The sequence below is a fragment of the Alosa sapidissima genome, chromosome 11, assembly GCF_018492685.1.
Source record: "Alosa sapidissima isolate fAloSap1 chromosome 11, fAloSap1.pri, whole genome shotgun sequence".
Lineage (NCBI taxonomy): Eukaryota > Metazoa > Chordata > Actinopteri > Clupeiformes > Clupeidae > Alosa > Alosa sapidissima.
In genome coordinates, this window is record NC_055967.1 from 34414362 (window position 1) to 34427329 (window position 12968).

Sequence of the window (12968 nt, forward strand, 5' to 3'; positions counted from 1 at the left end):
TGATGGTGTGAGGAATTCTTCCTTACATTAGCAGGCTCTCCTCTTGGTACCAGAGTTTGTGGGCAAAGCCATACTACGTGTTGTGGTTCTTGTATCTATATGTTGGGGTTAAATTCCCTGACAGTTACCAACAATGTTAACAACAAACTCAGCTTCACTGCTGCAAACAAAGTTGGCTATATGCTTCGCCATATAACGAACCAGCTAGCCTTGTGATAACAAAATCTTTACCTTTTGTTTAGTCCACTGAAAGTTATCCACATATCAAACGATTAAATACACAGTTATGGAGGAATTGTTTTGGGGAAGCAGTTGCACTATATCCCACTTTTGCTGCCTTTAAGCCACTTAAATCCATAGCCTAGATGAGCATTGCGCATACGTTACAACTTGACGTGATGGTGAAGCTAAATGCCCAAGAAACGTCACTTCAAAAAAAAGTTGTAGGCCTACTAAACGCAAAAACTTAATGACAGCTTGTTCGTGGAGGTGTAGTGTTGCCTAATTGAAATGGGATAGGCAAGGGTTATCTTATATTCGGCTATTAGTGTGGCACATTTATTGGGCTTTTAGCCTCTTTTAATTTATTTGATGAGGAACTGATAAAGACTGAGCAGCAGAAAAGCAGAAAATAGTAGTAAAGTAATAGCCTACTATTACTTTACTACTATTACTGTTATTATAGTGGATGGAATCCACTTTCTTGAAATCTCCTGGCTTCTTCTTCTTCTTCTTCTTCTACTTATTATAACCTTTTTTCTTTTTACCTTTTCAAGAATGAATGCGACTCTAACCGCTTAACGTACAGACATGTTGAAAAATTAAAATTTGGTACAAGTGTTTGTATGGACTCAAAGATTAAGTGAGTTGATGTTGGAGGTCAAAGGTCAAGTCCATGAATACTCTGAGCGCGATATCTTAAAAATGCCTAGACATACATGCCTGAAATTTGGTATGAGTGTTTGTATGGACTCAAAGATGAAGTGAATTGATGTTGGAGGTCAAAGATCAAATGTCAAGGTCAAAAACACCTTGAGTGTTATATCTCAAGAACGCCTTGACACACAAGGTCTTTTGGTATGAGAGTTTGTATGAACTCAAAGATTAAGTGATTTATTGTTTTTTTTCAAGGAATTTCCCCACCAACATTAAGCCAGCAGCTTTCCATCCACTACTTGTAATTCCTCTGGCATTACATTCTAGTTATTATTATTCGGATGAGGCAAAGGAATGTACATCTGAGTCTGAAATGTTGGCTACAAACATACTGCCTTAACTGCACTGCTGCTATTATTAACTTCCGGGAACTATGAGGCTTCCATTAGCTGCCATTGTTGGAAAAAAATGGAACATTAGCGTCAATGGAGTTGTCACAACTCTACCTTTATATGGCTCTGGTATTCTTTAGACTGTAGTATCCTATAGTCCTCAGCATTAGTGAGAACTTTCTATTGAACAATAATACTGGATGTGTCCCTGATGCCAGTATTGAGGGAGAGTCCAGTTGTGAGGCTCACCTTGGTGTAGTGGAACTGCATTGGGTCGTCGGTGGACAGGGATACAGACAGGCCTTTCTGGAGGAACTCTCTGAGTGGGTTCTTGGAGTACTCTAGGAACAGGCTGTTGTTGCTCAGGGGCGACATGGCGATGGGCACCTGGGCTAGGTAGTACAGGTACTGCAGCACGGGACTCTGGGAAAACAAAGACACAAATGATGTATTGGCAGCTTGTTTTACCAAACTTTTCAGGCCACCGCGCCAGTCAGATGAGGGGTTGCTTGACACACATTCAAATGTACAAAATCATAATAAAAAAATCCAACTTTAATAGGATTCCCTATCCTTCTAAACTTCAACTGAAAACTATTCATGACAGTGTTTGAGTACAAATCAATGTAAATGAAGGTCCTACTTGTATATCCTCTTATGTAAAATGGCATGAAATAGCATGAAATATCATGGCCTAAAAAAAAGTGTTCCTGCTGACTATTGTTTCCACTAGCAGTGGAACCAATAGTGGGAGACGACATAGTAAACAACAACTAAAGGATAAACTGGCTCTAACAAACGTACTTTGAGAAGATTATAGCATAGCGCAAGCCCCTACAAGCTCTGTAATGGCTCATAAATAAGGACTTCAGTCTACAGTACTTGGTCTGAGAGGTGCTTTATCTTTACACAATGCAGGTGCACATGCACGGTTCATGTGTTCCGTTGTTAGATAGGTCTCTGGCTGGGGTTCTGGAATGCCTCACAGGAACTGTGCACACAGGATGAGATTACGCAATGACTTCCTGCTCACACACCCCATCTATTGTCCTGTATTCATCCTGTACTGTAGTATCCCCTACAGGGGTGATAGAGGGGGTGGTAGGGCAGGACGTGGGATGGGATGAGAGGCAGAGGCACATTAATGAAGGCTGATATAATAGAGAAGATATATGTTGCATTTATAGTCTGCCTATTAGTCATTCTTTCAGTGCACATTTGTTTTAGAGTACTATAAAGGCCATAGGGAAAGAGATGCAATTTGTGCAATGAGGGTGCAATTTGTGCAATGGTGCAAACTCAATCATCTTCAACTCAACACTTCAAAGACCAAGGAGATATGTATCTGGGTCTCCACCTGGACAATAAACTGGACTGGTCAGCCAACACTGATGCACTCTACAATAAAGGGCAGAGCAGGCTGTACTTCCTGAGGAGGCTGCGGTCCTTCAATGTGTGCAGCAAGCTCCTCAGGATGTTCTACCAGTCTGTTGTTGCCAGCGTCCTCTTCTATGCAGTAGTATGTTGGGGAGGAACTCTGGGGGCAAAAGATGCATTGTAAGGGGCATTGTAGCTGCCTGGCAGCTCTAGCTGTTGTCTGCAGCAGCTCAAGCTAGGTAGCATAGTTTTTTTCCCCCGACAGTACTCGCTGATCTCGAGAAACAGATATCTGTGTTAAAAAAAAATCACGGCTAATGACCAACAGAGCAAGTATGCGAACATCCAAAAAAACGCTTCAGGTGCAAGACATTAGAACTATAGATCATAAAAAAGAAAGAATATCTGCACACTGTATGGCTCCAAATTATATTATTTTCTGTTCTGTTGCACAGCACTTTTGTGTGCTGTAGCAACGTTTCGATCTCCAGAATCTTCCTTGGGAGCCATACGGCATGCACACCTTTGTTCACCTGTTCACGACCGCTCACCTTCTTGAGGTTGAGTCCGTGGGAGATGTTATCGGCGGTGAGGAAGGCAGACACCAGGTGGGTGATGGACCCGGCCTCGCCACAATGGGGACGGAACTGGAAGGTGCTCAGGCCACGTTCCCTAGGAAGCAGCAGGACAAGACAAGCCACACAACTCTCAGCAGCTGGAGAGAACCGTTCTAACCAGGGGTGAACTTACACTGAAGCACAACTGAATGACGGGTAGTTGTGTTCAAGTCTTTAACGAATGAGGGAATGAAGTTAAATAAAAGATGATCAAGGCAGAATTGATGTTTTGTGGTTTTATGCGGTCATAATCTCACAACATACAATAGGATAATACAGAGTATGATAAGAGTCAAACTGTTTTTACTATACTTTATTTAGATAAGGAGCTAATGTGTCCAAGTGCTCATTCCACAAAAAGGATTAGTTGATTCACAGTGGGTTAAGAATAATGCATCTATCTGTATATAATGTACCATGTCTGCACAACAACGCAGTTTTCAGGGCGTTTTGCTCTGTAAAGAAAATCCCCAAATGGACTACCATCACTTTAGCATTATAACTGTCATCCACTCACCCTGTCCCTGAATATGTTACTCACTTGCGGAGGTTGTTGAGCACCATGATGTTGGCGTACATATGGAAGAGGTAGTAACTGTAGGGGGGGTTATCTTCTGTGGTCCACTGCTCTGGTTTGGGGCTTTTGTAAGAGAACATGTGATCGCTGTGCTTTGACTCATCATCCACACTGTCAAAGCCAGTTACCTGCAGGATACAGGGAAATGTCCAGTGTTATCCAATGTGTTTTTGTTCTTACGGCATACTTCTAGAGGGTTATTTAAGCAAAACCTTGCCTAATGCCTCGTGACAGGCACAGAAGTGTAGGATTTCAACATGTGGATATATTAGACTGGATTTGCAACACACTGTGATTTGATATTTGACCTTTGTGTTGCAACAGGATTAAATCTGAACTACACTTCCCCTGTCATTAACAGTGTAGGTGTGGGCATTCAGAGGCCTATGCAATTGACAGCTATGGGAGGGAAAAGAGTTTCAAAGATATCTACTGAATAGCAATTATGGCTTTGTATCTCAAAAAAATCCTAACATATAGTGTTTTGTTGACAGACTGTTGTCAATCTATCAAATTCACTGAATCTATTAATCCACTGTTGGCACAGATCGTCTTGCACAGACATAAAAACTGCTGTCTGAGAGTGTTTGCGGTGAAGCAGCATGCAAATGTTTTTCATCTGCAAACCGAGTCATATTCTTTCTCTCTTCACGGGAGAGTAATAGTAAGACACAAAGCCCTGGAGAGTATTAGAAGCTCTTTGCCTCGTGCTAAAGCATGAAAACAAAACAATTTTGCATACAAACATATCCAAAACATGCTCACATGCGAAACTCAAGACTTTCCATATGGCCTTACTTGTGGGAAAAACGTTATGCAAATATTTTCTTTTAGCTATCAGAAACGGAGCCAAACGTGAGAATTCTGTTCTGAATCAGAACTCTGTCTGCTACAAAGAAGTGACAGCATTCTGCTGCTCTCCCAGGACTGGACTCACAATAACACAGACTACCAGAGAACTCGGACAACTCACATATTTCAGGAATACATGCATCTCCTTGTGCTGCTGAGGATTGACAGTGGCTTCAAAGAGCGGCAGGAAGATGTTTTCCAACATCTTTGCAAAGTTGGGAACTATTTTCTTTAATCTAAAAATGTCACTGGAAAGGAAAACAAAAATGATTGCAGACTGGCATTTAATGGGTGCTCTGTGCCAAAATGACATTACATGACATATACTAACATGAAGGGGCTTCCACACCAATTTCCATTACATACATTAAGTAGTAGAAATATTTATCCAATCCAACATGTATTATACATATTATGTATTAGAAATATTTATATGCGGTATATTACATAGGCTTCCACAAGAATGCACATGCATGTATGTGCATGTGTGTGTGTGTGTGTGTGTGTGTGTGTTATCCAGCAGGTCGGCCACACTTACTAGATCCTGGGCACCTGGATGATCCAGCGCATGTTGGGGGAGTGGACCTTGTGCTGGATGAACCACTTGGCCAGATGCTCCCACTCTTTCGGGGAGCGTCCGTAGATGGACAGACGGGGCTCAGCATACTGGTACTTACTCTCCTCCAGATCATGAGACACCTCCTGATAACGGCACAGGGACAGAGAGAGAGATAGAAAGACAGAGAGAAAGAGAGAGAGAGATAGAGAGAGAGAGAGAACGAGAAACAAAGAACGATAAAGAGAGAGAGAGAGGGAGAAAGAGAAAGAAATATTGACACATTAGGTCATCACAGTGTTTGCAAGTTACATGCAAATCCACGTTACTTGGTGAGGTGGCCAGGGGTTTGCATAACCAGTACTGCCTGCATATTAAGTTACCACCCACTCAGGTATTTGCAACAAACCCAAATTATTTGACTGATAAACACTTTTTGGTGTCTAAGTATTTACATTTTATATAATGTTATTGCACATAATTACAGAAGTCACAGTAGTATAATTGTTTGGTCTATGTAGCCATTCAGCAGTACACTGATTCTGAACGATGACGTCAAAGTTATCTACCTGCCTGACTGACATCTTTACATGTACATATACATTCACATTTACATATTTAGCTGACGATTTTTTCCAAAGCGACTTACAACAATCAAGGTACAGTGCCACTAAGACATGTTAGTGCAGCAATAAGTCCTACTCGCATAGAATATGGCTAAGCATTTACGAGATGTACCTTAACAATCCGTGCAAAGTATTCTCCATTAATGTAGTTGTCGGTTTTCAGGTAGATCTCTCTAAGCTCACTGGCTCCAACAGGGTTGTACTTGGAGTTGAATTTGTCAAATCTGTGGAAAGTTTGTCTTCCCTGAAGAGACAAGACAAGAAGAGGAAATCACAGATCAGTGTTTCACACCTTCATTTATTTGTGGCGCCCCATCACAATATCAACATTGACCACCACGTTTCTTGGTGTTTTATGCCCCCAACGTTGTCTTCAAGGCAGTGCTGCCTGGAAGGTACTAGGGTTAGACATGGGTTAAGGTTAGGGTTGGGGTTAGGTTTAGGATTAGGTGCCTTTAAGTCAGCGGTGGCAGCGCTGCCTGGAAGACGTTGTGGGCATAAAACACCATCGAGCGACCACCACACACAATGATTTTCCATGTCGTACTATTTAAATTGGATGGAATTCGTTCATTGTAGAGCTATGTGCACCTTTGCACAGCCTCCCCTTGTCTCTCAACAAACCTACCTGCAGGTTTAAGGGAAACATTAACAATCCTGCAATTGTTGACATAAAAGCCGACTGGCTAAACCGTGTTTAAATCTGCATCATAACCACGCTGCGCTAATTTGTTAAAAACTGTTGCATTCAAGTTAATTCTGCAAATGTACCACCATAGATATAATTCAATTCTGTGGGAAACACTGCAGATTGCACATTATTACAAATGTTTGACACAAAAACATTGATTATGAAATGGAAGACAAATTCTGGACACTTTCTTCTTAAAGGTAGTTCTGTGAATTAGATGAAAAGTTGTTGATATTTCCACTCAATGTCCAATTTCACCCTTCCCTTCCGTACTCCTGAAGCCACATGTTAATTGGCTGGGGTATTTGATTCAGCTCAAGACATGTTGTTTGTTTTGAGCTAGGACCTGGAGCTAGGTTTTTTTGAGCGCACATAAAGAACAGACTACTAGTGAACCATCAGGAGCAATTAAGCCTAATTGAATTCAGTAAAACAGTGTATTGAATTAAATAATGGACTACAGCCCTTAACATGATGGAATGATGCTGCTTTTGGCCAGGACTCACAATAAATAAATAAATAATATAAGTAATTAAATGTCCGTAACAGTACAAACAACTGATATATGCCAGTGTGGAATCTCACCGCATGTACATCCAATGAGTCCACAGTGAGGTCATAGGGGTCCATGGCCAGGTTCTGGAACACCTTCTTCAGGGTCATCTTCTGGCCATTCTTCTCCATGACCACACGGTCAGCTTCCGTCTTACAAGTGGTCTGGATGAACTTCAGCAGGTGCTTTTGGTTCATGCAGGCAGCTGCATGGATGTGGGTGTCCACCTGTGTGTTCACACACACACACACACACACACACACACACACACACACACACACAGACACAGACACACAGACACAGACACAAGAACACAAAATTGTCTGGTGATGGTGAATTTGAGATGTAGGCAAGATTAATCATAGCAAGTGAAATGGTCTAGAGATTACCTTTCGGACGTTGTAGAAATCTCGGTGAGGAACGCCCTTCAATTCCTTCAGTTCCGCCATCTCATTCATCATTTCATGGAGGTAGAACTTGGAGGCCAAGAAGTTTAGACGTCTATGGCAGTAGGTCTTCCTGTATGTACATTAAGGAGGTATTCTGTATTAGGTATTCTATGGTACTCTATGGAGATATCTCAGCAATATGGCATAAGTGAGAGTGGGATTGGTGAAGGATATATGGGCGGTGGTAGTGTAGTGGTTAAGGAGCTGGGCTAGCGTGCAGTAGCCTGTAGGGCGGTGGTAGTGTAGTGGTTAAGGAGCTGGGCTAGCGTGCAGTAGCCTGAAAGTTGTCGGTTCAATTCCCGGCTTCCACCGTTGTGCCCTTGAGCAAGGCACTTAACCCCAAGTTGCTCCGGGGACAATGTGATCCCTTGTAATATAGCTGACATATGTAAGTCACTTCGGTCAAGAAGTGTCTGCTAAATGTAATGTAATGTAATGTAATGTAATATACCCAATGGTTGTGATGTGGCCATGCCAAGTGCCACAGGTAATCAATGAAATAATATCTCTCGTTTAATCATGCGTTACTGGACCTAACTGTTGTATGATAATCTAAAGAAATATTACTCCATCCTTACAGTGCACCTGCATACCTGCAAGTCTTCATACAAGACATCCTTTTCCCTCTCGTTACTCTTTCTTCTGCACTATATACTGTCTACTGTAGGCCTATTGCAGCACACCTCTTTATATTAATTCAGGTGTATATTATCAATCAATCAGCAATGGAAATCCCACAGAAGACATCTCAGACACGCTCCAGCATTTCTTGATCTACCGCTCCCATTTAGAAATGTGACTCTTGATGTGGACCATCTGCAATGCGCTGATGCTCAGCAGAGGCCTGCTGATTTATTGGACCATATGCACAGTTGTGTTAACAAGCTCACCGTGACCAAAACACTGGGATTTAAAAAAAAAAAAAAAAACCCTACAGCTATGGCATATGGTCGGCATAAATCAGTGTCTAGGGGGTGTGCCGGATGCGTCAGAAGCCTGACTCACCATTCCACGGGGTCCGCGCCAGATTAGGACCAAAGCTTGCCAACTGTCTGAGATGAGTCTTTCTGCTTCAACAGGTGGCTGGATTGCTTTGCTTCCTCTGTCACAGATACATGCCTAACTTTTCTTTTACTGGTTTAGTATTTTAAAGACTACTATATAATATTTATTGAACAGACTGCGTTTCTAAAAACTATAAAACTAAAACTAGTATTTTAAACCTAGAGGGGCAAATGACGGATAGAGGCGGCATGGCGGTGGCTGATGAGGTGGCTTGGCCTCTGTACTGTTTTCTGTCACTGTCCTCATACGCCACTGGTGGCGTCTGACGTGCGTCAAGTGACGCTTATGTTTAGAACTCCATTATTTTTAACGGGCTACATACTGCATGGTTGTCATGGTTGCGTTTGATGTAGAATATAATGTTCTAGATAAATCACTGAGCTTACATTATGACATCATTATCAGTGTTGTCACCATGGTAACGCTGGAGAGCGGGGATGTGGTGCATATTGACTCACGTGGGCCCGTCGGCGATCATGGCGAGCACGTGGCTTAGGTCAATGGCGAAGGTCTCCAGGTCGGGGTAGGGCAGGCTGCGCGGCTGCTCCTGCTTCAGGGCTTCGGCGTTGTCGTACACGTATATGATGCCGTCCTTCATCTTCAGCTCGTAGTTCAAGTCCTGGGGGACGTCCTCCATAGTGTACGGGTCCTCCCCCTCACCAGGGCAGGGGCAGATGTCTGCGGAGGAAGCAGAAAGGGAACTGAAGTTATGGATTTACTGCAGTAATAGTTATATTTTTCAGCCTCTATTCGACAGTACAGTGGAGAGATTGACAGGAAATGAGTGAGAGAGGGAGACAGGGAGTGGGTTCAGACAATGACCTCGGGCTGGACTTGAACCCGAGTCCCTGTGGGCCCTGAGCGTGTTTGTGCTATCGGAAGCCAATGTTCCTGCTGAGCAGCCAAATTGTTCTCCCAAATTGCTACATTTAACTCCATCTACCTCCATCTGTGATGGCACTCCACTGAGTATCTCATGGTAACACTCTCAACTCTTCACCTTTAGAGTCATCATGCTCATCTTTCGCCAGCACAAATTCTCAAAGGAAACAAAGGAAACCTATTTGGCAATAAACTCCATTTTGACTAATGTTAAACTGAACTTTTTTATGTACATGAACTTTCTCACTGACATATTTTTTAATCACCAATGTCTCAATATCTAAACATAGAAGCGTGGTGTAATACACCGGGGATTGTGCTTCGTCGTCATAACTTAATGAATGTTGGTGTACTATATACACAGTTGCGTGGCTGTAGGCTGTCAATCATGGATGACTACAAAATCAAGAGCAGTGTTTTCTCCATGCTGCTGTTCATCTGCCGTGACTAAGTCATGCCTGAGCACAGGCAGTGCATTCCTGACGAGTAAGCACTGACAACTGATTAGTTTGATGAAATCCAACACATATTGAAATGTTTAGCTTATGTCTCGCAAACATCAACATGTCTACAATAACAAGCTCAGTCAGAATGTCCAGAAGGACGGGGAAAAAAAAAACCCTGAAAAGATTCCACCTCAGGGATCTTGGACGGGATCTAGCAACCCCCTAGTGACCTAATGTCTGCGAGCTTCGAGTGTTGGAGGAATCCGAACCTGGCATGACTTCATCCTCCTCGCTCCACTTCTCGGCGCTGGCGTTGCGGAGGAAGCGTGCAGTGGTGCGGGGGAAGTGGTGGTACGCCAGCTTGGAGTACTTCTCCCGGATGAACAGCGCTTTGAGCAGACTCCTGGCGGCCTGCTCATAGTCCTCCACAGTGACCTGGAGCAGAGAGAGCACGCAAAAGTCACACCACAAAGTCTTCTGCTTTTTCCAATTTCCAAGCATACACTAATGTGTGAGAGATCCCCCACTGCACTATTAGCAAGTGAATTAGCAAGAGGTGTTCCTTTCTTTAGTCTTTAAACATTAAAAGTTAAAGTTCATTTTTTATATTAAATAGATAGATAGATAGATAGATAGATAGATAGATAGATAGATACTTTATTGATTGAATATAAGAAAATTAAATAAGAGTATGAGTTAGATATTCTATATGTAATTTGTGTTGTAGATGTCAACTGTGTATGTCGATATTATTATAATAACCAACTTACACCAACCTATACTAATTCACCTTAAAAATAGTCTTTGTGTATACTATAGCATGCATTTTGGATTCCTCACCCCTGCACAGTAGTCGCCGCTGATGGTGACCCGCTGGAAATCGGGGACACTCTTTTTGCCGTCCGTGGCATCGGTTGGGGAGAGGAGGGGAGAGATGACCGTGAACGCCCAGTCTGGGCACACATTGGGGTACTGCTGGGACAAGGATTGGGAGCGCCTTAGCATCAGATTCTTCTTTCTGTGGAAATGGCATCATTAAGTCAGTAATGCCAAGAGGCAAAATCCACATGTATCCAACCACCCAAGGTGACAAGATACAAACTTGGATACATTTCTTGTGCACTAATTTGTGTATAATCAATGTCTTATGGAAAAATTGATCTCTTATGGTGAGTGGTGAGTTGACTAAGAGCCTAGCCTATATGTAAAAATACAATTATGCTCCTCTTGTTGTAGCTCCCAACACCTTCAGAATGACACTGAGGTGCTAATGAAATGTAATCTCTCCTGTCCTGTCTCTTTAGTTTGACAGCATCTGTTACATGCCGTTATTAAATAGACTCATCATGAAATAAAAACCTTGCTGTCTCATTCTGACTCCCTCAGCACTGGCATTAACAGGCCCAACACACACCTACAAACACATACACCAATTACCCTGCACCTGCTAACCTCAAATGGCTTCGGTACAACATTCAGGGCCATCTCGATTAACCTGACACTCTCCTCAAGTGAGTTCAAATTAGAAGAGGCAAAGGAAAAGGTTTGCAGATGCTTGCAAGCATTTTTGTTTGTTTGTTTGTTTTGAGTTCACTGTGAACGTTTGTGTGAGGCAGTTCTTGGTGAACTCACATGGATGTTGGACAAAGGATTACCATTTGAATTTATGCAAAAAATGTTCAATGAAAAACAGTTCACCTCCAACATTCTCCTCTGTTTGCGAATATTGCCAACATGTGATGACCCTCTGTACTACAGGTCCCAGCAGTGTGGATTAAAGGCAGCCAACACAGAAATTTCCCATTTGAAAGAATTCACTTTGTCCAGATAGGGTCATTTCCAACTCTGTTACAAACGCACCTGTGGTCTGTCTCCCAGCTCCCCCACTGCCCCTCATCAACCCTCCCATCCCCAGAACAACCTGCTCTGGCTGACCTCTTGGCACTCTGCTCGGAATGCTGCTCTGCCATCTCCTTGAGAATCTCGTGCTCCTTGGCCTGGTGCAGTCCGATGGGGCAGTCCTCAGGCATGGTGAACATGGACAGCGTATCCTTGATGTTCTCCTCCTTCAGCGCCGATGCGTATACCCGCTCAGCCATCAGCCGCACCTGCTCATCCACCTCGCTCAGGGCGATCTTCGGGAACTGACGAGGCATCTCTACAATGTGGAAAGGGGGGGGGGGGGGGGGGTCAATTTTAGCTGAGAGGGATCACACACAGTGGTGAAACGGTAAATAACAACCTCTCCTCTCAAAGAGGAAGCGGTGGCTACCTCTCCTGCAGATGGTGAAATGAGTTTTGTGATGGTTCAATAAGTTTTGTGCTGAGACCTGCATGCCATACTCACCACAACCACAGGGTTGGCTGGTGGTGTTTTTCAGCACAACTGGTCCCAGATGATCTGGGTTAATTAGGTCACCACACCTCTACCAAATGCGTAAACCTAGTTGGACGGCCTCATGCTGACCTGTGTTGTTACTTTTTGCAGAAAGTTAAATTTAGCGATGGTATGGATATCAAATTAGATATAGTTATTGCAAGGTGATGCCCTGTGGTAGTGGAGCCGGAATTAAAAACATTATCTTACAGGTAGTTAAAACATGTGTTTGCCGAGACGACCTGAAAGAGGAGCCGCTTAAAACGCTTAAATAACAGCGGTTAACATGTCTGCAGCTCTACACTTCCCTCAACTCAGGTTTCTGCCTGCCCTGCACTCGAAACAACCCCCTATACCCCCCCCCCCCCCCCGCCAATGACATGGCTGACCAGGCAACCTTTAAAAGAGCTTGTCAACAAGGGTCCTGCTTTTGTGGCACACAGCATTTCACCTTTGACCTCACACCGCATGCCCTCTGCCTCTGTTCGTCTACACATGCCACAGTCTGGGCAACAGCTGGAGAAAGCCATATACAGTGCACTATCATGCCAATTAGAACACAGCCAGTGTCATGGCTTTGGGGGGTTTCTGATTTGGATCTACGTTTCGACCAAACACCAGGTGGGCCAATT

General features: G+C 43.3%; 1 protein-coding gene across 5 annotated transcripts in view; it reads right to left on the reverse strand.

Moving 5' to 3' along the window:
• ampd3b (adenosine monophosphate deaminase 3b) overlaps positions 1 to 12968 on the reverse strand; it is a 35204-nt gene that overhangs the window by 3911 nt on the left and 18325 nt on the right. For 4 of the 5 annotated variants that reach the window (XM_042110932.1, XM_042110930.1, XM_042110931.1 and 1 more), the window contains 12 exons: positions 11895 to 12117; positions 10800 to 10977; positions 10229 to 10394; positions 9090 to 9309; positions 7507 to 7636; positions 7150 to 7344; positions 5986 to 6117; positions 5230 to 5393; positions 4813 to 4939; positions 3804 to 3967; positions 3197 to 3317; positions 1518 to 1691 (listed from right to left, as the gene is read on the reverse strand). In XM_042110932.1, the coding sequence (XP_041966866.1) occupies positions 1518 to 1691; positions 3197 to 3317; positions 3804 to 3967; positions 4813 to 4939; positions 5230 to 5393; positions 5986 to 6117; positions 7150 to 7344; positions 7507 to 7636; positions 9090 to 9309; positions 10229 to 10394; positions 10800 to 10977; positions 11895 to 12117 (1994 nt within the window). Of the gene's footprint in view, positions 1 to 1517; positions 1692 to 2177; positions 2347 to 3196; positions 3318 to 3803; positions 3968 to 4812; positions 4940 to 5229; positions 5394 to 5985; positions 6118 to 7149; positions 7345 to 7506; positions 7637 to 9089; positions 9310 to 10228; positions 10395 to 10799; positions 10978 to 11894; positions 12118 to 12968 lie in introns of those variants that run through there. The other variant, XM_042110934.1, reaches the window with a different exon arrangement.